Raw genomic sequence first — 23,323 nt, forward strand, 5'->3', positions numbered from 1 at the left:
TCAAGTGCTACCTTCATCCCAAATACATTAGTGAATAGCTCAGCTTGGACGTAGGGCAAACTTTATTACAGCTGCCTTGTAGAGTTGCTTGGAAGTAATAAATACAATCGATTGTAGCCAGAATTCATAAGAATTCAAATTAGTCCTAATGTTTCAAAAGCTTTAATCTTTAATGCGCTTGGTGATAGCAGGTTCTACTGAAATAAAACAGATATTTTTTCATGTGAAATGTGTTTAGAGCTGATATACTACACATTTAACTGTTTCAGACACTTCTAAAATAAATGAGGAAGAAAACTATCACCATTCTGTTCCTCAAAAGAATATGAAAACAAGCATTTATGTAATTAATTGTTTTCCCCAAGACCTATGTCTTGTGTGATTTAATCTAGGTGCATTCCTGCAAAACACATACTTTCATTGTTTAATTTTTAGCATGATAATTTCAAGCTTTCACAGTAATTAGCAGGGAAACAACTGCCAATTTAATCTAGATTTCGCAGTGTGTTCCTACAACCTGTACTCTGTGTTACTTTTGGAACCAAAATATATAATAAATGCTGGAAGAGTGAATCAATGTTGTAGGCAAGTGGGATGCAACAAAGTTTGAATGAAAAAAAAGGAAAATCATGATCCTGATGTTTTGGTTTAGATAACAAATGTTGAGAAAATAATTAACAATATGCAGCATTCAATGGCTATTCAAATGACTTCTTGAAATAGAAAACCTCTAAAACGGAAGGAGAAAACAAAGAGTTGGCAGTCATTGAGATGCATACTTTAAAAAAAACTATGTTCAGCTATAATTTCATATGGATCCAAATTACATTTCAATGTTACTAAATCTGCTCTCAATTAATACTGTCACGTGATATATTAAAATATAATTAAAGAAATTTCCATGATTCTCGATGCATTTCATGTGCATGAAGATATATTGCTTTCTGGTATTTTGATTTGAAAAGGATGTGTTCAGTTTTGAAGTGTAAGTATGTGAAAATTGTTATAGCAGAATATTTTTCTTTTCTGTCTAAATCATAGTGTGATTTGGGGTCCTATGCTGACTACGGCTGGCAGAAGCTCTGGCGGTAGCTTCTCAGCTGCCCATGCTTTTGGCAGGTGCAACAATAGCCTCCAGTAACAAAGCCTGGAGAAGCCCAGTGGCGGGATACCCCTACCTAATCCTCCAGCGGTGCTGATCAGGGGCTAGGGTTGTACTGTTAGCTAGTTTTCTTAGTAGACAAATTCTTTGCTTTCTCTTCCCTATCTCTCTTGAGTGTCCTATCTTTATCATTGTTCTTTAGACAGAATTACCTCTGATATTGCCCTATTTTTGCTACTGATAGCCAACAATGCAGAATAGTGATGGAGAAATGCACAACATGATGGTGTCAAGACAAAGATTATTGGGCTTAAACACTATGGGGAGAGGCTTCAGTTTTTAGCAGCAGCCCCACGTTGAGTGGCATGTCTAGTTCCACCTTTGGAATCACATGGACACTAGTATTGATGTCCCAGATGCAAGCATTTATTTCCAATGTGTATAACTATTTCAGCAGGAACTGATTACCAAGAAACAATCACACTCAGTGTTACATATCCTGCTTTTGAAATTTTAAATGGCATGTGGTGATAGACTTAAGTATGTGGAATCAGTTCTATTTTTCTAAAAAAACATTCTAAGAAAATTTAAAATGGAACAAACATAAAAGGGATGCACAGCTTTTTCAAATAATGGTAAATCATTGTTCTTTATATTCCTTCTGAATAGGTGTGCCCTGGTGAGTTCCTCAGCTAATGGTACACTTTCTAGACATTCTGTGCACCCTGTTATGCCAGCCCATTTAAGAAGCTGAGTCAGGCCATTGATCCATCTAGTCCTTATCAACTATAGTGACTGACAGCAAAACTCTCCAGAGTTTCAGACAGGTTTTTTCCAGCCTCCTGGAAAAATGGAGCTTGAACCAGGGACCTCCTGAATGCAAAGCTTGAGCTCTACTGCTGGGCTTAATTTGTTTATGTCTTACTTGCCACTCTGTCCTGCTGTTGAAGTCAGGGCTGTTTGTGCATGGAATTCTGGTTCTAGACCTGAAAAGGTCTAGAGCCTGTAGGAACTAAGTTTTTAGTCTGCCTTCTGGATGGATTGTATTTTTGTTGATTTGAAGGTAGCCCTGGCCCTGGTCCCATAGCTTCTTCCATTTGGTGTTTATCAAATACTTTGTGAAGAAAATGCAGCTTGAGTAAAGAGGAGTTGGCCTAACTGCATGTCTTTGGTGGCTCTGTGAACAAAGGAGAAACTATTTTTAAGGGCTGCTCCGCTACGCTCCAATGGTGTCAGCTTTGTGTTCTAATTGATTGATTCCTTTTGTGGCTTCCCTCCTTTCCCATTGTCCAGTGTTTCATTTAATGGTTCTTTAAAAACAAATGAACCCACAGACAGCTCCTTTCCATCACTTTTGCAAAGCAGAAAACAAATAAGCCACAACTGTATTCTTATATTGCCCATCAGTAGCAAACACAGCAGACAACTATGCAGAGAGCTGAGGTCTACGGGTGACAGCAGCAATGAATTGCCAAACCTTTACAAAGGGAAAGCTGTGCATCTTCCCAACAATTATGCAGTCATAAGGTCAGACAGAAAAGTGCTGTGAATGTTGGAAAGGGGAGGGAGAATCACATATTTTCTGTTGAATGGAATCTGCTGGAGAAGAATCGGTTCTAATCAGAGCAGGCATTCTAATCATTAAACTAATAGCAAGACAATAGGCTACAAGGATATATTTATTTATTTATTATTACACTTATATACCGCCCCATAGCCGAAGCTCTCTCAGCGGTTTACATACACTTTCTCAATAGAATGTTATTGTAAATATTGTCTTGGGTCTGAGCACCATCTCATACTTAATACTGAGGATGTAATTATACAGCCACAAGAGTGGCTGTATACTATAGCCAGCGTGGATTTTTCACATTCTGCAATGTTAAATTGAAAATACCCCCATGCCATTCTGATGCTTCCCATAAGCACATTTCAAAACAAAACCTTACAAAACTTATAGTCCTGAACTCAGAAACGCTTGCTTAACAACCCTCTCAATTTTCATGGTGATACACAAAACAGTCAGAGAGAATAGAGAGTTCAAAGTCTAAAGAGAGAGAAAAAAAACCCAGAGCCCTTTTGGACTTTTTTCTGTCAGTGTTCTCATAATTTGTTGAAATTAATTAGAAATCAGCCATGTTCACAGAGTATCTGTAATCCTAATACTGACCTTGTCCCATACTCTGACCTTCATCTTCTGCAGTTTAAAAGTTTAAAAAATGCCCGGCTGATGTTTAATTAATTTAAGAAATTTTGGCTTGAACCCAATCATAACGTCGGGCATGGTCAGTAAGAACCAAGTGTCAGTGTTCTAAAAGCCAGACTCACAGCTGCTTGGCTTGGCTAATCGGGGCCACACCCACACCAGACTTTGATTTCACGTGAGACAGTTATGGCTTCCCCCAAAGAATCCTGGGAACTGTAGTTTGTGAAGGGTGCTGAGAGGAGACTCCTATTCCACTTACAGAGCTCCAGTGGCCAGACTGGTTTAACAGTCAGCCACTCTGATTGAAGGTCTGTGAGGGGAACACAGCAACTCTCAGCATCTTTCACTAACTAACTAACTCTTTGAGGCTAAAATTGATCAGATTCGTTCTATCTTAGATCATACCACCACGACAGACGAAAATAATACTACATCTGAAACTCATGACTCCTCTCTTTTTTATACCTTTCAATTTGTTCTCCCTGAAGACATCTCCCAATCTCTGAAGGGTATGAATCCCACTACTTGCCCACTTGATCCATGCCCTTCCTGGCTCATAAAAATATCTAGAGCTGAATTAGCTAACTGGCTCAGTGTAATTGTCAACTCCTCCCTCCAACAAGGCTATTTACCTGAATGTCTGAAGGTAGCTATTATTACCCCATTATTAAAAAAACCTTCTCTTGATTCCGCACTGTTAAATAATTTCCGTCCAGTATCCAATCTGCCTTTTTTGAGCAAAGTCATCGAAAGAGTTGTAGCCACTCAATTACAAACATTTCTAGACTCCACCTGCGGCTTCGATCCCTTTCAGTCTGGCTTTAGGCCGAATCACGGAACTGAGACAGCTTTAGTTGCTCTAATGGACGATCTTCGGCTAGAACTAGATAAGGGTAATTTATCCCTGCTAGTTCTATTAGATCTATCTGCCGCTTTTGATACTATCGATCATGACATCCTTTTAGATCGCCTATATCAAATAGGATTTAGAAGGATAGTCTTACAGTGGCTCCGCTCCTTCTTAGAGGGCAGGACTCAGAGAGTTGCCCTCGGGGATTATCATTCCACACCCTGGCCTCTACGGTTTGGCGTCCCACAAGGCTCTGTCCTGTCCCCAATGTTGTTTAACATTTATCTGAGACCTTTAGGTAAGATTATTCAGGAATTTGGAATTCATTATCACCAATATGCGGACGATACTCAGCTGTATTGCTCTTTTCCACCGAATGCAAAAGATGCTGTCTATCCCCTTAATCAGTGTCTTGTGGCAGTACAAAACTGGATGAACAGGAACAAACTAAAGTTCAATCCAGAAAAAACAGAGGTCATTCTCATCGGAAAAAGTCCTCCACAAGAATTAGGCAATTTACCTTCACTAGATGGAGTTCTCCTTCCCCTAAAGACTCAAGTCCGTAGCTTGGGCATAATTTTGGATTCAGCTCTGACCTTAGAACCCCAGATTACGGCTGTTTCTAGAACGACTTTTGCTAAATTAAAACTCGTTCGTCAACTTCGACCGTTTCTGGGAATGTCTGATTTAAGAAAAGTTACTCAAGCACTAGTGACCTCGCGATTAGACTATTGTAATTCCCTATACATCGGACTACCTGCAAAATCGCTCCGACCACTTAAATTAGTTCAAAGAGCAGCAGCAAGAATGATCACTAGAACCAGTCCGTGGGTCCACACCACGCCCCTTCTTTATCATCTACATTGGCTCCCCATCGAATTCCGGCACCAGTTCAAGATTCTGGTTCTAACATTTAAAGCCCGACACGGATTAGCACTGATATATCTGACTAATCGTCTTTCTGAATTCCAGTCTTCCCGTCCTATCAGATCGACCACCGAATCTACTCTGATTGTTCCATCAACATTTACCATCCGACACACAGCTATCAGAAATAAGACTTTCTCGGTTGCCGCTCCCTCCTTATGGAACCAGCTTCCGCCCGAGATACGACTTTCCACTTCTATCATCGATTTCCGGCGCCGGATAAAAACATTTTTATTTTACCAAGCTTTTAACGTCTGATTGAAAATGTTGTAGAAAATTGTTTTAGTAGATATACTTTCATATTTTTTAATTGTGTTATTTAGTATTTTGTATTGGACTATGCCTTACTGTTCTCCGCTCTGAATTCTAAATTTTTTGAACTAGAGCGGAATATAAATCCATTAAATAAATAAAATAAATAAATAACTATACTTCCCAGGATTCTTTGAGAGAAGCCATGACTGTCCAAAGTGAAATAAAGGCCGGGTGTGGATGTGGCCAGGGACAGCTTTGGTTTAAATTTGGGTGAGAGGCTACATGTGCCTGCTGTAGAATAAAAAGGTGGGGGAAACGCTGAAAAGCAATGGTACTGTTCATAGTGTTTTCCTTTTGGAAAGGAAAGGGGCTTCCCTTCTGCCCAGAGCCCAGCCACGCAATCTCCTCCCCTTCCTCCTCCTCTCCTCTCTGCCCCTCCCCTGGGTCAGTGTTGGACCACGATCTGGGAGACCAGGGTTCAAATCCCCACACAGCCATGAAGCTGACTGGATGAGCTTGAGCCGGTCACTGCCTCTCAGCCTCAGAGGAAGGCAATGGTAAAACCACCTCTGAATACAGTTTACCATGAAAACCCTATTCATAGGGTCACCATAAGCTGGGATCAACTTGAAGGCAGTCCATTTCCATTTTCAAACATGATTGCACAGAAATAAATCCCATTGAACTCAAAAAGTATGCAAATGATCAAACCCACCCTCCCTTCTCCTCCCTCCTATCCCCTCCTCTTGCCCCTTCCCTCGCCCTTCCTTTACCACTCCATCCCCATCCCCTTCCAATCCCCTCCTTCCCATCCCCCCTCTTCTCTTCCTCTTCCCCATGGTCAGTTTTACCTATCTTAAGCATGATTGCACAAAGTAAATACCATTGAACTCTATAACCATGCAAATGATCGAACCTGCCCTCCCTCCCTTCCTTTGCCCCCCTCCAATATGCTCCTTCCCTTTCCCCCTCCTCCCCCATGGTCAGTTTTTCCTATCCTAACCATGATTTATTATTATTATTGTTGTTGTTGTTAAATTTTATTTGTACCCCGCCTTTCGGCCAAAGGCCCTCACGGTGGCTTACAAAGAAAAATAAACACAGGTATAAAAATACAATATAAAATACAATAAAAATACAAAGCAATACAATTTACAAAAATTAAATTAAATAACAAATAACATTATAATAACAAATAAAATTAAATAACAAATAACATTATCATTATCAGCACCGCCAAGAAAGAGGAGGTGGTGTTAGCGGGGGTGGCAGCCCCCGAGAGGCAGAGTAAATCCCATTGAACTCAAGAAGCATGCAGATGATCAGATCTGCTTTTCCCCTCCTTCCCCTCTCCTCTTCCTTCCTCCTCCCCTCCCCTCTTCCTTCTTCCTCCGTTACTTCCCTTTCCCCCTCCTCCCCCCGATCAGTTTTACCTATCCTAAACATGATTGCATGGAAGTAAATTGCACTGAACTTAATAAACATGCAAATGATCAAACCTGTCCTTCTCCCTTCCCCCTCCTACATGCTCCCACCTCACTCGTCCCCTCTGCCTTTCCTCCCCTCCCTCCTCCTCCTCCCCTCCTCATCCCCTGTGGTCAGTTTCACCTATCCTAAGCATGATTGCAGGGGAGTAAATCCCACTGAACTCAATAAGCATGCAAATGACCAATCCATTCTCAGCAAACTTGCACAGGATCCCATTTCTGACATCCTGGATTAAAAAGGAGGGAAATTCACTAATAGGCAAAAAACCTTGCGGTTTAAGAATGTACCTATAGCCCACAGCTATTTCTATCAAACTTCAAAAAGCAGGGAAATTGGGCAGCTATAGTGAATGCATCAGGGGAGCAGTAAACCTGACCTCATCTCTGAGATATTGTACTGCCCTACAGATTTGTCAAAATGCAAACACAATTTGGGTTGGTCTTTCACAGTTCTATCCACTTGCTGTGTAGCTTGCAAGAATTTGGTAACATGTGCCTCTGAGCATATGGTGAGTGGTGGCAATACCTGCAATCAGCCCAAATAACAGAAAGAAGACATGTGCTCTGCTGATCTTCTTTTAGTAGGGAGGAAGCAACATTATTAAGTCAGTTGATATAGTTCAGATGGTCACTTTTAATATGTCTGATTTACTTTGCAATTTTAGTGAAGTTTCCTATAGGAAATCATTTTCTTTTGCTTCTATTTCTGTGAATATGTGAAGTACAGCAACACTTTGCAAAATTTACACTAAAAAACCTCCAAACATAATTCTGGAATAATGGCACTGACTTCTACAGAATAGTCTCCAGTGGATATCAGGAGTGCCTCAATTTGCACAAGATAAAACATGGGAGGTGAAATATATTCTAGCAAAATTCTAGATGTGCTCTATATTTTTAATTGTCCATGCCCACCTTGCCTTAAATAAAGTGGTTTAAACATAGGAGGCTGAAAACATGCATTATCTTTTTCCCCCAACAGCTAGAGTCATTGCTGAAGTAGCAACATATCGGAATCAGTCTGATTTTACATCAAACTGCAGTTTCAGATTCCACTGTTAATGCACCCAAAATAGAAATAGAACATAACCTCCAATTTGAAACACAAAAAGTTGTCTTCACCATCATATGACATTGACCAATAAAAAGGTTTTGAAATTAATAAAAATAAATTTGACACAGATTTCTAGGATGAATAATGAGGGAAATAAAATTTTCTAGTTTAGATTCTCTGTAGAAACATTAGCACACAGGAAAGAAGCCAAGTAAGAAGAACACCAACAAACATACAAAAATGTAATTCTCCATCTTTGGAGATGGCAGGTGTTGCCACCACTCACCATATGCTCAGAGGCACATGTTACCAAATTCTAGTATTAGGATTACAGGTACTCTGTGAACATGGCTGATTTTTAATGAATTTCAACAAATTATGAGAACTCTGACAGAAAAAAGTCCAAAAGGGCTTTGGGTTTTTTTCCTCTCTTTTTCCGCCTTGAACTCTCTGTTCTCTCTGACTGTTTTGTGTATCGCCATGAAAATTGAGAGGGTTGTTAAGCAAGCGTTTCTGAGTTCAGGACTATAAGTTTTGCAAGGTTTTGTTTTGAAATGAGCTTATGGGAAGCATCAGAATGGCATGGGGGTATTTTCAATTTAACATTGCGGAATGTGAAAAATCCACGCTGGCTATAGTATACAGCCACTCTCGTGGTTGTATAATAAATGAAAATCAACTATCCATAGGATCATTTTGATCTCAGGGTGCTTTCTACAACCCTTTTTATTTCAGGCCAGGATATTTGATGGCTGGATTTTGTCAACAAACAACAACCTAAAAAGGGTAAGGAAAAGCTGTTCCTTTTGGATCCAGCAAAAAGAATTAGAGAACAAATTCACTAATAGGCAAAATGTTACCAAATTCTTGCAAGCTACACAGCAAGTGGATGGAACTGTGAAAGACCAACCCAAATTGTGTTTGCATTTTGACCAATTTGTAGGGCAGTGCAATATCTCAGAGAAGAGGTCAAGTCTCTTGCTCCCCTGGTGCATTCACTATAGCTGCCCAATTTCCCTGCTTTTAAAAGTTTGATAGAAATATATGTGGGCTATAGGTACGTTCTTAAACCGCAAGGGTTTTTGTCTATTAGTGGATATTATATAATTCTCTCATGATGTACTATAGTGCCTTGACTGTTTGGGCAGCGGTCAATGGTCTTTAAAAAGTTACAGTTGTACATATTCCTTTTTCTCCAAATTCAATACCTGACAAATGAGAAATGAACATTAACCAAAAGATTCTGAGTAATGATCCTTGCACATTGCAGAAATTATTCTAAGTTAGATATTCTGCTAATTGTGAGAAAGGTGACAGCAATATTTTTGCCATCACCTGTCAGTAAAACTCTTTAATGTTCTGTTACAAATAATGTGTGAAACCTTTATTCACTGAAACTGCTCAGCCCTCCAAAAAGAATACAAATGGACACAGAACTACACTATATAAGGCCAGTTGAGACACAATACTAAACTATGGATTAGGATTATATGCATAAACAGTATGGGCCTTGGGTTTATGTGCTCTCCCTTTCCTTTTCCCTGCACAACTGTGAGGGAAATGTTCACTTCTGCTTTTAAACAACCAAGAGTTTCCTATTATGTCTGAACTTCGATGGATCTACTTTGTTTTCTTACTAGAATCCCAGTATCCACCAACCAGAGCCAGATGCCAAACTATGGCACCAGGAGGGGGACTTCTGTATACTTAGAATTAAGGATCCAGGTGCCTCTGAGCACATACTCAACATAGGAATTTGTTTTTAAGATCGGAACTGATCTTGCAGTCCTTCCATAAATAAATTCACTCCAGGTTCCTCATCTCTAAGCTTTCTGCATTTCAGCAACTTAATTGAGAAAGTTGTTGATGATGAGCCTTTTTGTTGTTGCTATTGTTTAAACTGAAATGCAAATGGACTGCCTTCTAATTGATACCGACGTATGGCGACCCTATGAATAGGGTTTTCATGGTAAGGGGTATTCAGAGGGAGTTTACCATTGCCTCCCTCTGAAACTGAGAGGCAAGGTCACCCAGTGAGCTAGATGACTGTGTGGGGATTTGAATTCTGGTCTCCCAGGTCATAGTCCAGTTCCTTAACCACTACACCACACTGGCTCTATTGTTTAAACTATTGGGAGTCAAAGTCTTGCCAATCTATTGAAAATCACCCTGAGATCTACCAGTAAATCCCAATCTACCACCTATGCAGCCTTGGTTTAATTTCAGTCCATGAATGTGTACATAACAGAGAAACCTGGTTAGTTTAAAAGCAGAAGCAAAAGGTTCCAGTCTCCTTACAGCAGTGGAAGAGGTGTGAGGAGCATGCAAGTCCAAAGCACATAACGCTAAACCAGAGTTCAGTATTGTGTCTGAAAAGGTCCATAAAGTGTCTAATACAGAGAGCAAATAAAGGCAAGTGGAGGAAAGTTACCTATAATCACTGGATATTTTGTCCCCATCAGCTGTGCATGCTCCTGCTGCCATTGCTTTAATTGAACTGTGACATAGGTTATGTGCCTGCATAAGGACCTATATTTTTAAGTGTTTCTTCCCTAGTAATGAAACAAAAGCTTAAGTTTTTGTTCAGAACAGCTGATTTATACAAACTGTACACTGTTTTGGCAGTCCTCCTACCTTGATAATTGCTTTCATCTGTCATGTTTGTTCCTTTGTTTTACATTTAATCTGTATGTTGTCTTCACATCTTTATGCTTCTGCATTATACCACCTAAGGCTGCAATCCTGTGCACACTTGCCTGAAAATAAGGCTCATTGAACACAGCAGGACTTCCTTTTGAGAAAAGGTGCATAGGCTCAGGCTGCGTATCTTGCATGCTGGAGCTAGATTTGGAGTCCTTCATTTTGTGCCTGCTACAGCTTTCCAGCCCATAAATACTTTTCTTTCATCTTGTAAAAGCTTTTTCTTTCTGTAAATGATGGCTCCCACTTTTGTAAGGATTTCTGATTTCCAGAAGCAGAAGTTGGAAAAGAAAGAGGAAGTGGCACTGGGGGAGAGCAATTTGGGCTGCTATCTTTGTAAAATGGTCCATATCTAGACTTCTTCCAAGAAGAAGGTAGAAAAGAGGACCAATAAAATATTATGCAAATTGAAATAGTGTAATCTCCAGTCAGAAAATAGGGTGGACTGAGGTGAACATAACTGGGAGCATAACTTACACCCTGATCTGATATATGTATTCTTGGAGGTGAACCATTCAGTCCAATTTTGCTTTTTTCCTGCTAGATTGAGGAACAGGATGCTGTAGCAAGAGGTTCTAGGAAATTACTTGGAACATACATGGATCTTCCATCAGCAGTCTGGGAAGGCTATGGGAAAACCTGATTGCCCTAATCGTACCTGCCTCAAATTAGTAGTGTCCGTGCATGGTTGATGAGCATTATTGTGCCCAGCTGCCCTTGCCTTGAAATCACATGTTAAGCACAACATGCAAATAGGAGCTCTTCACAGAGTTCAGTACTCATAGGCTTGATCTTGTACATCCCTAATATTTATAATATGAGCTTAAAAATAATATGGATCAGGCCTCCATTCTGTCAATAAATGCCAATTACCATAGGGGTATGGGGTGATGCCAGAGGTGGGACAATTGCACTGGATGTCCAGCTCATAGCAGTACATACGATTCTCCATAATGTAAGGCAGGTTTGAAAAAGGTTAACGTCTCTAAAATGTGGATATTTTTAATAACATTGAAGCCAATGTTCCTCATGCTATGCATTCCATTTTGTTTTCCTGTTCCTGCTTGATTTTATGTAACAGCCTTATTTCCAAATGTGACTCTTGGTAAGGGTGTAACTCTTGTAATAATTCCTGGAATGGCAGGAGAAAGCGGATGCTTTCTGCATCCAGAGGCCTTCATAGATACAACATTCTTTGTTTTGTTTGGCTGCGGGCTGTTTCCTTTGTTATATCAGTGCTTGTTCTCCTCTGAGCTAGTGTGTGTGAGGCCACTTTGGTCGTAGAGGTTTATTTTGTTACTCACCTCTGTTTTTACAGTTGAATAGTAAGCAGTCGAGAGCTTATATTTCTGTGACCCCTTTTTAAAAAAGGGAAGTTGAAAGCCCAGATCTCAGTGCTAAAAGGACCCCCATGTTTACTCAAGCAGATCAGGTCTAACAAAGAGTGAAAGCAAACAATAATTAAACAGTGGTCGCAATGGATCCTTCATCCAATGTGTGAGGCTAGCTTTGCCATACTGGCTCCATTTTTGGTCTTCCCCCTCCACCCATGCTTCAGGTGGGTTATCTACCACCTCCTTTAAAAAAAACTGCACAAGGGATTGGGAGAGGAAGAATGGGTGTTGGTGATGACAGAGGGACCAGCCAATGGGCATTCTCCACAGCTAGCTTTTCAAATAACCACTTTAGAGCTGGTTTTTCAGAGCTTGCCCCAGGCCAGAAAATGCTATGTCTGCATTGAATGCAGGGAGCCTGCTTTCCAGTTTACACCATTGCACATAAAACCTTATGTAAGTTTCACCTATGAAAATCCATGGCCTAGCACAGAATCAATTTATATTAAACAGTTCTTTTACTTTGAGGTGCACTGACACTATAGCATTTGGGTTCATGGCAAGATTAGGATGTTCATAGTTGATAAAGACAGCAATGCTATTGTTTCCATGTTGACCCATCTTCTATTGAAAAGTAAGATTGTCCTTGATTTCCTTCCCTTCACGCTTGTAGCAATTTCAGATGGAGTGAGGAAGATCTTTGGGTTTATCCAGTTATTGTTGGTCAGTACCCTAGCGACATTCAAGGCAGAAGAACTCTCTACTTGGATATGCTGCAAAAACATCTACCTCACAAGTCTAGGCAAGACCTTGTAAGTGATAGCATTGATCCTTTAGTTCAGTACTGTAATGGGCATTTGCTTAACATGTTTTTAGTAGAGGTGTGTTTTGTAAGTTCCTGGATATTTACTTAGCAAATGTATATACAAGCCAGCTGCTGTCACTGAGGTGACATAAAATGGGGCACCCAATATAAAGTTGCCTAACGGCAATTTGCCGATATCCAAAAGGAAAGAAAGCATGCTGATTAACACTTAAGTTATGTAGAATTTAGGCTTCTTGCTGTAAGTATTTTGTGTACTACATAGTGTCCTAATCAACCACTTACAGTGACCAGATATAAACTTTCAACTTGTTGAACACACAGAAGAACTATATATGTGTTGACAAGTCTGCTGTCATGAACCAAGAATGCAAGATTCTTTTTTGAACAGAAGAGGTTTATGTACTCAAGAGCTAGAATCCAACGAGCCACAAGTGGACCTGTGTACTGTACATGCATGGGCTATTCTGGTTGCCTGTTATGGACCTAGACCAGGTGACGCCCCAGACAAGAGGCATCTTCTTCATTCCCTACATATTTTACTTTTGATTTTAATTGCATTTGTAGCCCTTTCCCGCAATTTTTGTTACACAATTGGCAGGCATTATTTATCCTTGTCATATAGGATGATGAATTTGCCCACATGGATCTCATTACAATCACTCATGCATACCTTTTGTTGAATCGGTATTGATATAACATTTTCAGCTAATTAAAAAAATGACAAAACAATAACATTTAATGCACAATTGTCTATGCAGGTCATTACTGCCAACTTCATAAGTGAAAATGAACTACTTGTCACCTTTAAGATATTAAAAAAATACTTAGCCCTTAAGAGGTGCCTTGGGTGTATGGCTCTTCTAAATTTATTCCTGCTAGCCCTTAAATCCATCCAAGTCTGGTGTCTGCTTCTAAATCTGTATCTACTAGTTGCAGCTGCTTGCTTCTTCTGTAAAACTGCTCCTAAAGGGTGAGGGACCCTCTGGAGTAGGATTCATCACAGTGTGAGGGAATGCACCTAGAACTCAAAATCACACACACACACACTTTCTGCTTGCACATGAGGTGGAGCTATGCAACTCCCACATATCCATTGGGACTTCCTCGTCCTTCTCCAGCTGCAGGCCCTTGCATTGCATTCTGTTGTAGCTGCAACAAAAAATTACAATTTTGCAATCAGAAGGAAGCCTCCTGAAAATCCTGCTGTCTGTTTGGAACTATGAATCTTTCTTAACCAGCATCTGTTGCAGGGATGGGGAACTTGTGTCCCTTCATAGCCCCAAGCAGCATTTCCATGGGACAGATATAGTGAGATTTGTAGTTCAACAACTGGAGGACCACACTTTCCCCTCCCAGGCCAAGTGGATTTTTTTAGCAAATTCACAAATATGAATTGCCCAGCATAATGGCCATTTCAAATAAATGCTTTTTTCTTCCTTTGGGGTTCATAATATGACTAATTGTGAAATAATATACAGTACTCCACTGCTACTAACAATGCTATGTTATGATCCTTCTTATTATTCATGATGATGATATAATAAATTATATTATTAATTTAATTTTAATATTAATAATTTATATTATTAGCCAGGGTGGCTAATTATAGGTGGTATTTAAATTATGTGTATGGATTTGGATTTATATCCCAAGTCTCTCCCCTAGCTCATAGCAAATCACAACAGTATCAAATCATTTCTGTGCAAAGAAACATTCACCTAATGCCTCCCTCTCAAGACATTCCAAGAGAATTACAATGCCGTCTAAGCCTTCTCTAACTCCCCATACCAGCTGCATTCATGTTACATTATTGCTGCATTTTGCCTGATCTTTTTGCTCTTACAAAATGACATTGTTGTGTTTATTATTTTTTATGACTAATTGCATTGATCCATGAGATTACTCATGGAAGAGAAGAATTTATTGCGAGGTCTTTAAATGATTCTCTCTTCACTCTTGGTGTATGACACTTTTGTCATTCCTTTGGCATCCTGAGGATGGAACCTTTTAATTAAAAGTATCTTTGGAAGGCTAGTTTACCTAGCGCAACCCAACCCAGAGCAGCCTACAAGTACTTGAAGCATGTGATAAGGAAGGGTTCTCTGCAGCCTTCAATGGCGTGTGCACAGATAATTTCTGTTTTTGTTTCTAATGGTTTCATTTTTAATGATTGAAGTAACCTCAGTATCAAGACTTAAATCATATGGGTGAAAGTATTATGCTTTCTCTTTATTATTATTTTTTAGGTTGCTCATGAACGGGCATGGGATCACTATCATTTTACTAGGAATCAGTGGAGAGCTTTGATGTTCAACTGGGTCGAAGCTAGAAAATCTTTTTTATTGAAGGCAGTAATGACTCTTACAGAAGCTTGTGCTGCTCATGAGATAGAAGTTATGTTGGCTAATAATAGAAGAAGACAACAGGAAATATGTGCGGATCTCAAAGAAAAGGTAGGCTGTTACACAACCACCAATTACATTTATGTTACCTTGTATCCTGGCTTGTTCAATATTTGATTGAGGGGGAAATGTTGCAGTAGCTATAATATTGGCTCTCCCCCACTTCCCAAAATGGAGACAAATTACCACACACTCATAGTTAGTAGTCTAATTATTCTTCTGGACCGCATTTTTTTATTAGATGCCTTTGTGTGTGTTGGGGTGTGTGTCTTGATTTGTTTTGCTAGAACATTTGTATACAATTTGTTTTTAATTTCATTTCTGCTCTTGAGGCTTTATATTAATGGATCTGTTTTGCTCCAGCTGCACTCATTCCTATGGAATCATGTACATAAATGTGTTTCCTTTTCCTAATATATCTTGTTTTCATTTATCATGTCCTGTGTTGATGCATTGGTACGGGAGCATGTTAGCTAAGTCCTCCTAGTAACAGGCATGCTTGAATAATAAGGTTACAATGAGAGAAAAGGCTATTATATCTGATGTGTGACTGTACTACAAAATGTTTAAGTCACAGGTGAAAAAAGTAGCCCAGTGATTGGGTTATTGTGGGGGAGGGTGGGATTCCCTTAAGGATATTCATATGTTCTACCTCAAGACTCTCCCCAATTTTAGCCAAATCGTGAGTCCTTTATAATCTTCTAAATGAAATTATGGGGTCATCACAAAAGGTAGTCTCCATTTCAAGATCCTCTATAATTGAAGAATTGAAATAACCATAGAGGATGAATAGAACAGTAAAGGTGGTGATAAGTAAGGAGAACAGGAATGAAATATAAAGATGTTGGACATAAACATTAATTTGGAAGATCTGATTTATGTCTAGAAGAGGAGTCTAGTAATTGCCAAATGCGCAATCAGCCAGAATCAATCGACAGCAATAAACATCTTCTGTTCTGCCAAAATTCCTGGGTGCTTTTGCTCACGTCTCGCAACATCTCCCCCCCTCGGAATTCATTTAATTGCTGTGTTTTCAATATATCATCAGAATGTCTACTAATTTGACTATTGCTATAATATGATAGGTATTATATGCACCTAGGGTAAGGTTTGAAGGCACATGAGGACACCACCTTGCTGAAGCTAAACAGGTCTGGATCTGATCAGTGCCTGGATGGGAGACTCCTGGGAAGAAACGCATGTCTGCTGAATTTGGGTTTCATAATATACAAAAAAAAATAATTATACTCTGATGAGGACCTCTTGATTGTCCTGTACTTCTTGCATACAAGAATTGAGACACAGGGAGGAAGGAGGGAAAAAAGAGTGCCCCTTCATTCCCTTGCCCCCTTCCTGGTCTCTCCTGCATTTATCAGTACATTTTGAATGGCCCCTCAAAATTTCCATCTTTTTCATCCAAGTCACAGTGGTGTGAAAGCCTCCAGAGGCTGTTTTTATTTTAAGGTTCCAGTGAACTTAGCTAGGGCACAGCTCAAGGAAACTTTCAAGCCTTTGAGGCAAGGGAGCTGTGCAGTCCCTGAACTCATCTGACCAAGCTTGTTTAGTCCCTACCCTAAATAAGCTAAGGCTTAGACAGAATCTGTTTATGTGCCTTTGGTATTGGGCCACTTTATGTGCATCTAAAAGGGTTGTTTTTCTTTTACAAATATGCTTCTGCATCTCTAGCTGGTTGGTGTTGAGGTTCAGCTTTGTTGGGCACCTGCTAAGGCCCACACAAGGGGGTTGTTTGTCACGCTGTGGAGCCTCCTAGTCCCGAAGCTTCTCTTCTTGGCTGTTGTTGCCTGTTCACCTGCTCTCTCTGACCATGCTAGCAATGACAAGAGTGAGGAGATGGAGCAGCATCCTCTATTTCCCTTGTGCTCTCCCTGTAGGCAATAGTACAAATTGGGCCAACAACTGGCCAGAGGGAGAGGGCAAATGATTCAGCAGTAGTACCTTGGAGAGGATGGGGGACCACTAAAAACTAAACCTGAAACACTGATACTTAGGCAGTCTCCTGAGGAGATAGAAACCACATCTTATCTTTGGATGGTCCAGTTTTGCTTCCAAACTGATATGCACTCTGCCACCCAAGTTTAGTACTAGAGGAGTTGAAGATGATTTGTAAAGAGATTGCAGGCAAACTTCAAGATAGAATGTTGGCTCATAAAACAGGGATGAGGAACCTGTAGCCCTCCAAATTTTGTTGAACTACAACTCCCAGCATGCCTGACCATTGCCCATGCTGGCTGGGGCTGATTTAGTTTATTTATTTATTTCTTAAATTTATATCCCACCCTTTCTCCCAGTAGGAACCCAGAGAGTTGGAGTCCAACAACATCTGAAAGGCTTCAGATTCCTTGTCCTTGTCATAGAATCCCAATTAATGAAAAAATGGAAATGGACTGCCTTCAAGTCGATCCCGACTTATGGCGACCCTACAAATAGGATTTTTCATGGTAAGCGGTATTCAGAGGGGGTTTACCATTGCCTTCCTCTGAGGCTGAGAGGCAGTGACTGGCCCAAGGTCACCCAGTGACCTTCATGGCTGTGTGGCGATTCGAACCCTGGTCTCCCAGGTCATAGTCCAACACCTTAACCACAAATAAAAAGAGATTGTAGTGTTAAATTCCCATGAATTGCCAAGAAGAATATGGATTGTTAAAGAGTGATGAAAGTCTAAAAGGTAACATTTTAATTGATTTTAACATAAATGAATTATTGGATAAATTTTAATTTCACCAAAATCAGCAAGGTACTGAAAATGAATTCCTCCAAGGACAAATTGTGTAGCATCTTGAGAAGCTGACTAAAGTAAATCAATAGGACCATATGGCAGCATTCTTCTGGATTGTGCCTATGGGAGGCCGGGATACTGTATAAACAAGCTATCCGTTCCAGTGTGCAACATTGTGATTTCCCAAAAACCAACACCTTTGACAAGTAGGAAAGCAAATGAAAATAGAATTGTTGAGATCCCCATGTTGTCAGAAACTGTCCCACTGTGAGCACATTGTGAGAATCCTGCAAATGCTCTTTTCTAGTGTCTCCTGTTTCCCAGGATCTGCAAAGCATCTTCCTTGCCAAAGTCACTTCCTGATTCAGCTTTTCTGCTTCTAAACTCCTTGATCTCTCTGTCTTAATCTTGTCTATGAAACATTTTTAAAGTGTCTTTTGTTATATCTGGATTTGTGCCTTCTACAAGCTGGAAGAGCTTCAGGACTCAGGTTCATATGAAGAGCTGGTTACCCCTTCTGTCCTCAAGCCCACTTACTCTTTCAGAAATCAAGAACAGTTGCTGCCTGTCTTCCTTTTTTGTTGTGGGATCTACAACTGTAGGGAGCAATTCAACTTTCTTCCCCACTTCAGTGTTGGCAAACAAAAGCATTGCCCCCTGTTCTGTCCTCCAGCTGTGGAGCTGAGAATTTATGAGATGCAGCCAACCCTGTCCCACTACTTCCCCTGCCAACAGGATAGTGGCTACATACAACCCATCCTCTGATCCTCAGTTGCTCAGAGCTTAATTTGAGCTGTTTTTTGGTAATAGGACATAGCCTGGGCCTTGTGAAACAGTAATGCCACTGAGAAAGGGTAGAGTAAATCTTCTTTTCACAATGAGCATAATCCATCTTCATACATTGAGGATTAGAGAGCATGGCTTTTCTGTGCTGTGAGTTCCATCAGGACAGGGTGTTTTGTGTTTTGAATGAGTTGTAAGCACTCTGACAATCAGAGCTGACATAGCTCTGTTAATCGTTCAGACTTTGCCTTCGTCCCGATTGTTCAGTGGTTTATCTTCAAAGCGTTGGAAGCAATGGGTTGGATCCAGAATGTCTCTTCTGCAAATGGAAGGGCTCCTTCCATTAGTGGAACAGTCTGACATCAGTGGAGGCTCCAGTTGAAGGAAAGAGTGGGGAGGCAATCTTCTCCCATTCCCCCTGTCTCCTGCAGTTCCTGCCTTCCACAGTTCTAGGGGCTGCCCAAGTCCTCTGGAAAAGCTTTTTAGGGGGTACAGGGAATTGTAGGGGGAATCAGTGTGTTGTGGGAATGTTCCACGAGCACAGTTCCATTCTATTCACAGAAGCTCATAAGTTGTATCCAACAAAGTACTGTTATCCCATTAGCACAAGGACTTCCGCCTGTGCAAGAAGACTTCCTCTCCCACTGCACATACCCCACATTTGCTCTGGAGGGTTGGGGAATCCTGCAGAACAGATTGGGGGGTATGGATGTTTGTGCAGGGAGATGAAAGGAAGTCATGGTGCCAATGAGACAACTTTGTTGGATGCAACCCTTTTGGATCCATCCTGATGAGTACTAACACCACTCCTCATGAGCTCACTGCAGCTCATGGCAATACAATATATAACTATTTGTGATTCCTTTTCATTTTTAATTACTAATTAATATTGCTAATGGAAAACTGTGGATAAAATGATGTGGATGTCGGGATCCTTGGTTATGAGTGACTGATTGCCTCTGCCCATGTAGAGCAGGATTCCTTAAGTATGGTCTATGGACCACCAGCAATCTGTGAACTTTATTTAAGTGGTCTGCAGCGGTGACTCTGCATAGCTGTGTGTGTGTGTGAAGAACAGCGGGTGCAGTGGCTGCTTCATTGTTCTGAGAACGTGGCAGTCTGCCTGGAAGGTGACTGTAAGTTACAGGGCAGGGAAGGAGTCTCTGCTTTCCTCAGAGGAATAAAGCTCCACCTGGAGGCAAGAAATACCCTGAGTAGAGGACAAGAGACTAACAAGGCCCGTGAAAGGAGTGGAGTCAGTATGTGGGAATGAAGGAAGCGGCGAGAAAGAGTGGAAGAAGCGCAGTGAGAGTACATGCCAGAGAAAGAGAGTGGCTCTGAATGGAAGTTGTCTGTTTATTAAAAAAGGATAGTAGTCAACATCTAAAAATATTCATATTGATTTTGATTTTTTTGCTTCTTTTATTCATTGTATTTTATTGTATTAACATTTGAATTCTATATAATTAAAAAAAAATACGTTAGCATCTGGCACAGCACATTACAGTCCTTAAACAACAGGCAGAAAAAGGTCCACCAAGACCCTTAGCAATTTTCAAGTTGTCCAGGGTGGGGGGAAAATGGGGAACCACTGATGTGAACCCTGATCTCTACCAACAAACCCAATTAAATTGCACCTGACTCTTAGATGCAGATCGTGTCGCAGAGTGGCGAAATTGGGAATGGAGAGACTGAGTGAGCCTTTATGTGTTTGAATTTTTGCTAAAGATTACACCTTCCCTGCAAATTAGTCAGACAGAGACTTTAAGCTTTAAAATAAGAAATAGCTACTTTATTCTGGAAATACATACTTGATAGGAAAAAGTTCTACAACTAGCTAACTAGCTAAGTTGGAGATGCCCCTCATGCTTGGAGGAGAGGGAGAGACAAAGAGAATATATCTGCTCTCCCTCTCAAGAGAAAGAAGAAGAAGGAAGGAGGAAGGAGATGTGGTCAACATCCTATGCATATCAATCTAGCAGGAAGGGAGAGTCAGTAGGCGATCAAAGGATAGGTATTAGCCTAGCAATCAGGAGGTCTCCTCTCTAGCTACCCTTTTTAACCCCATGCAGCCTCAACCCACGAGTTGAACCACATATTCCAACAGATCCCTTTCTAAGTTGCAGTGAAAATCTTTCTTTTTTTTTGGTCTCTCTCTATTTCCCTGACCACAGGACTGGTAAATATTAGTATCTTGACTTTTGTACTTCATTCTGTTTTCCTATTTCTTGATTGCTCTCAACTTTGCCTCTCACGAGATCAGGAAAGTTAGTATTTTGTGTGTCCATTTCCCCCTTCCTGGTTCCATTTCTTTCTCCATAACTAAGCTGGGACTCTTAAGGCTCAGCCTCTATATAAGCAACTCTCTCCCTTTAGTTATTCTATCCCCATAACAGTTAACTAAGCAGATGATCCAGGCAACCTGAGTGAGTTGCCTGTGCAATGTGATATTAACCTTTTTTTCTCTTTATATTTCTGTAACAGTGTGCCAAACACAAAAGCCATTGTTTTTGCCCTTAAACAATGTTATGAGTAAATATTACAATTGCAACCCTGGTGTGGTTATCAGGGCTATGGAGTCGGTATGCCAGACCTTCAACTCCGACTCTGACTCCTCTATTTTTCTACTGTCCGACTCCGACTCCTTCATAAATGGCAAATGTATATTAACTAGTAATAACAAATTTACTGTAGTAAAATGGTAGCACAAGGCATTTCATCACCACCACGTGAACCCAGAGCTTGGAAAAGTTACTTTTTTTAACTACTGATGGGAGTTGTAGTTTAAAAAAGTAACTTTTCCAAGCTCTGGATTCACGTGGTGGTGATGAAATACCTTGTGCTACCATTTTACTACAGTAAATTTGTTATTACTAGTTAATATACATTTGCCATTTATGAAGGAGTCAGAGTCAGAATTGGAGTCGGAGTCGGCACATTTCTACCGACTCCGACTCCACCCAAAATTGCTTCCGACTCCACGACTCCGACTCCACAGCCCTGGTGGTTATTGTCAGTTCTCTGGAAGAAACGTGCTAACACTGGTTATTCATTGGTCATTGCTAAACTAAGCAAGATAATCCCAGCCAGTGTAATCCTGTCTGTAGTTTGCAAACCTTTCCAGCAAAGATCCTAAGAGCAGTGTTGCTAATTTTCCCAAATTGGCTTTTCCAATAATACACATGTAAAATGCATTTTCATGCACATGTGTGCACTGGAATACAAGCAGATCTGGTAACAAGGGGTAGCCAGTGTGGTGCTCTCTGGATGTTCCAGCAGCCCTAGCCAGTGTGGCCAATGGGCAGAGATGATGGAAGTGGGCACCGCACTGGCCCTGTAGTAGGGTATGGGGAAATGATTGGCACATGATGTTGATTGAAATATGGCACCATATATGGGTAAGAAGTTAAGAGGAAGAGATTCTTGACTTTGTAAATTTCAGACTGTGAAATCAGATGTAAAAATTAAGTTTTTCTAGTAGTCATTTCTTGTTAACAACATTTTTAAAGTTCTGTTCATATACCTACACATGTACATGGCCCTCCTATGTATGTGTATGTCTCACTACTTACAAGTTCCAAAAGCTAGCTTTCTGTAGTAAGTCTCAGCTTTATGTCTCTTTTATTGTCTCTACTTATGGTTTCCAGTTTAAAAAAATCCTAAAATAATACAGAACCAAGCTAAATGAACCTCCTTCATTATAGCAATCTCTCACAACCAATTTCCCTCTTGTTCTCTCCTGTTTATTCTGTTCCTTTGCTCCCCAGTTCTCTCCTGTGGTCTCTTGTTATTTCTGATTGTTCTCCCTTCTAATTAAATTGGGAGGCCAAGAAAGAAACCTAGATTTCTTATAGCTGCACTACATACATGGCTAATGCCTACAGAACAGATATGCTTTTAGTTTATATTTCTAGCAAATGTAATCATGTAAGTAGTGCTTAACAAGAAACCCAATCTTATTGGTACTTTAACAATAGCAAAATACATATTAAATGTTCATAGTGTTACATTTTATGCATTATGGATGAAAACACTTTACACGTAGCACAAGCAGATCAGTGATGTAGCTCTGAAATATGGAGACATTTACCTGTCCCATGTTGATGATTACTAAATATCCACATACAATATGTGAATATACAACTAGCCTATGAGTGAACATCATATTTTTTTAATTGGTTGTTATCCAGTAGCTAATTTTTTAAATATGATTAATTATATGCAGATCATTTTAAAGCCCAATTAAAAGCAAATTATCTTCTTGAAGGTAGAAGAAGCACCTTTTTATTTATGTATTTGTACATTTCTGTCCTACACTTTAGCCTATAGGGTTCCCATACCAGGGAACAAACATCATTAAAACAGCCAGAACAAATATCAACTTATAAAATAGCAGAACAACAAAAATAAATGAACCCCCCCCCGTCAACTCTCTCAGTGCTATAGGCTGGTGCCAGCCACTTTTTTAAACAAAACAAGAAGGGGGAAAACACTGCTATAGTTGCCTTTCTGGGGGAAAGTCGAGTGTAAGAGAGCACATGCTTGGCTTGAGAGAGAGAGTGTAAGAATGGCCTAAATTGGATCTCCCACCCTCAAAATAATTCATGGATCTTCCTCCTCAAAAACTTGCAGAAATAACCCTTCTTGTTTCTCCATCATC

The 23,323-nt window shown here is 40.2% G+C and overlaps 1 protein-coding gene across 9 annotated transcripts in view; it reads left to right on the top strand.

Annotated features, from left to right (window-relative positions):
- CCDC148 (coiled-coil domain containing 148) overlaps positions 1 to 23,323 on the top strand; it is a 143,942-nt gene that overhangs the window by 64,864 nt on the left and 55,755 nt on the right. For all 9 annotated transcript variants that reach the window (XM_061608720.1, XM_061608728.1, XM_061608726.1 and 6 more), the window contains 2 exons: positions 12,589 to 12,727; positions 14,988 to 15,194. In XM_061608720.1, coding sequence (XP_061464704.1) covers positions 12,589 to 12,727; positions 14,988 to 15,194 — 346 coding nt within the window. The remainder of the gene's footprint in view (positions 1 to 12,588; positions 12,728 to 14,987; positions 15,195 to 23,323) is intronic.

This window comes from Rhineura floridana, chromosome 2, assembly GCF_030035675.1.
Source record: "Rhineura floridana isolate rRhiFlo1 chromosome 2, rRhiFlo1.hap2, whole genome shotgun sequence".
Classification (NCBI taxonomy): domain Eukaryota; kingdom Metazoa; phylum Chordata; class Lepidosauria; order Squamata; family Rhineuridae; genus Rhineura; species Rhineura floridana.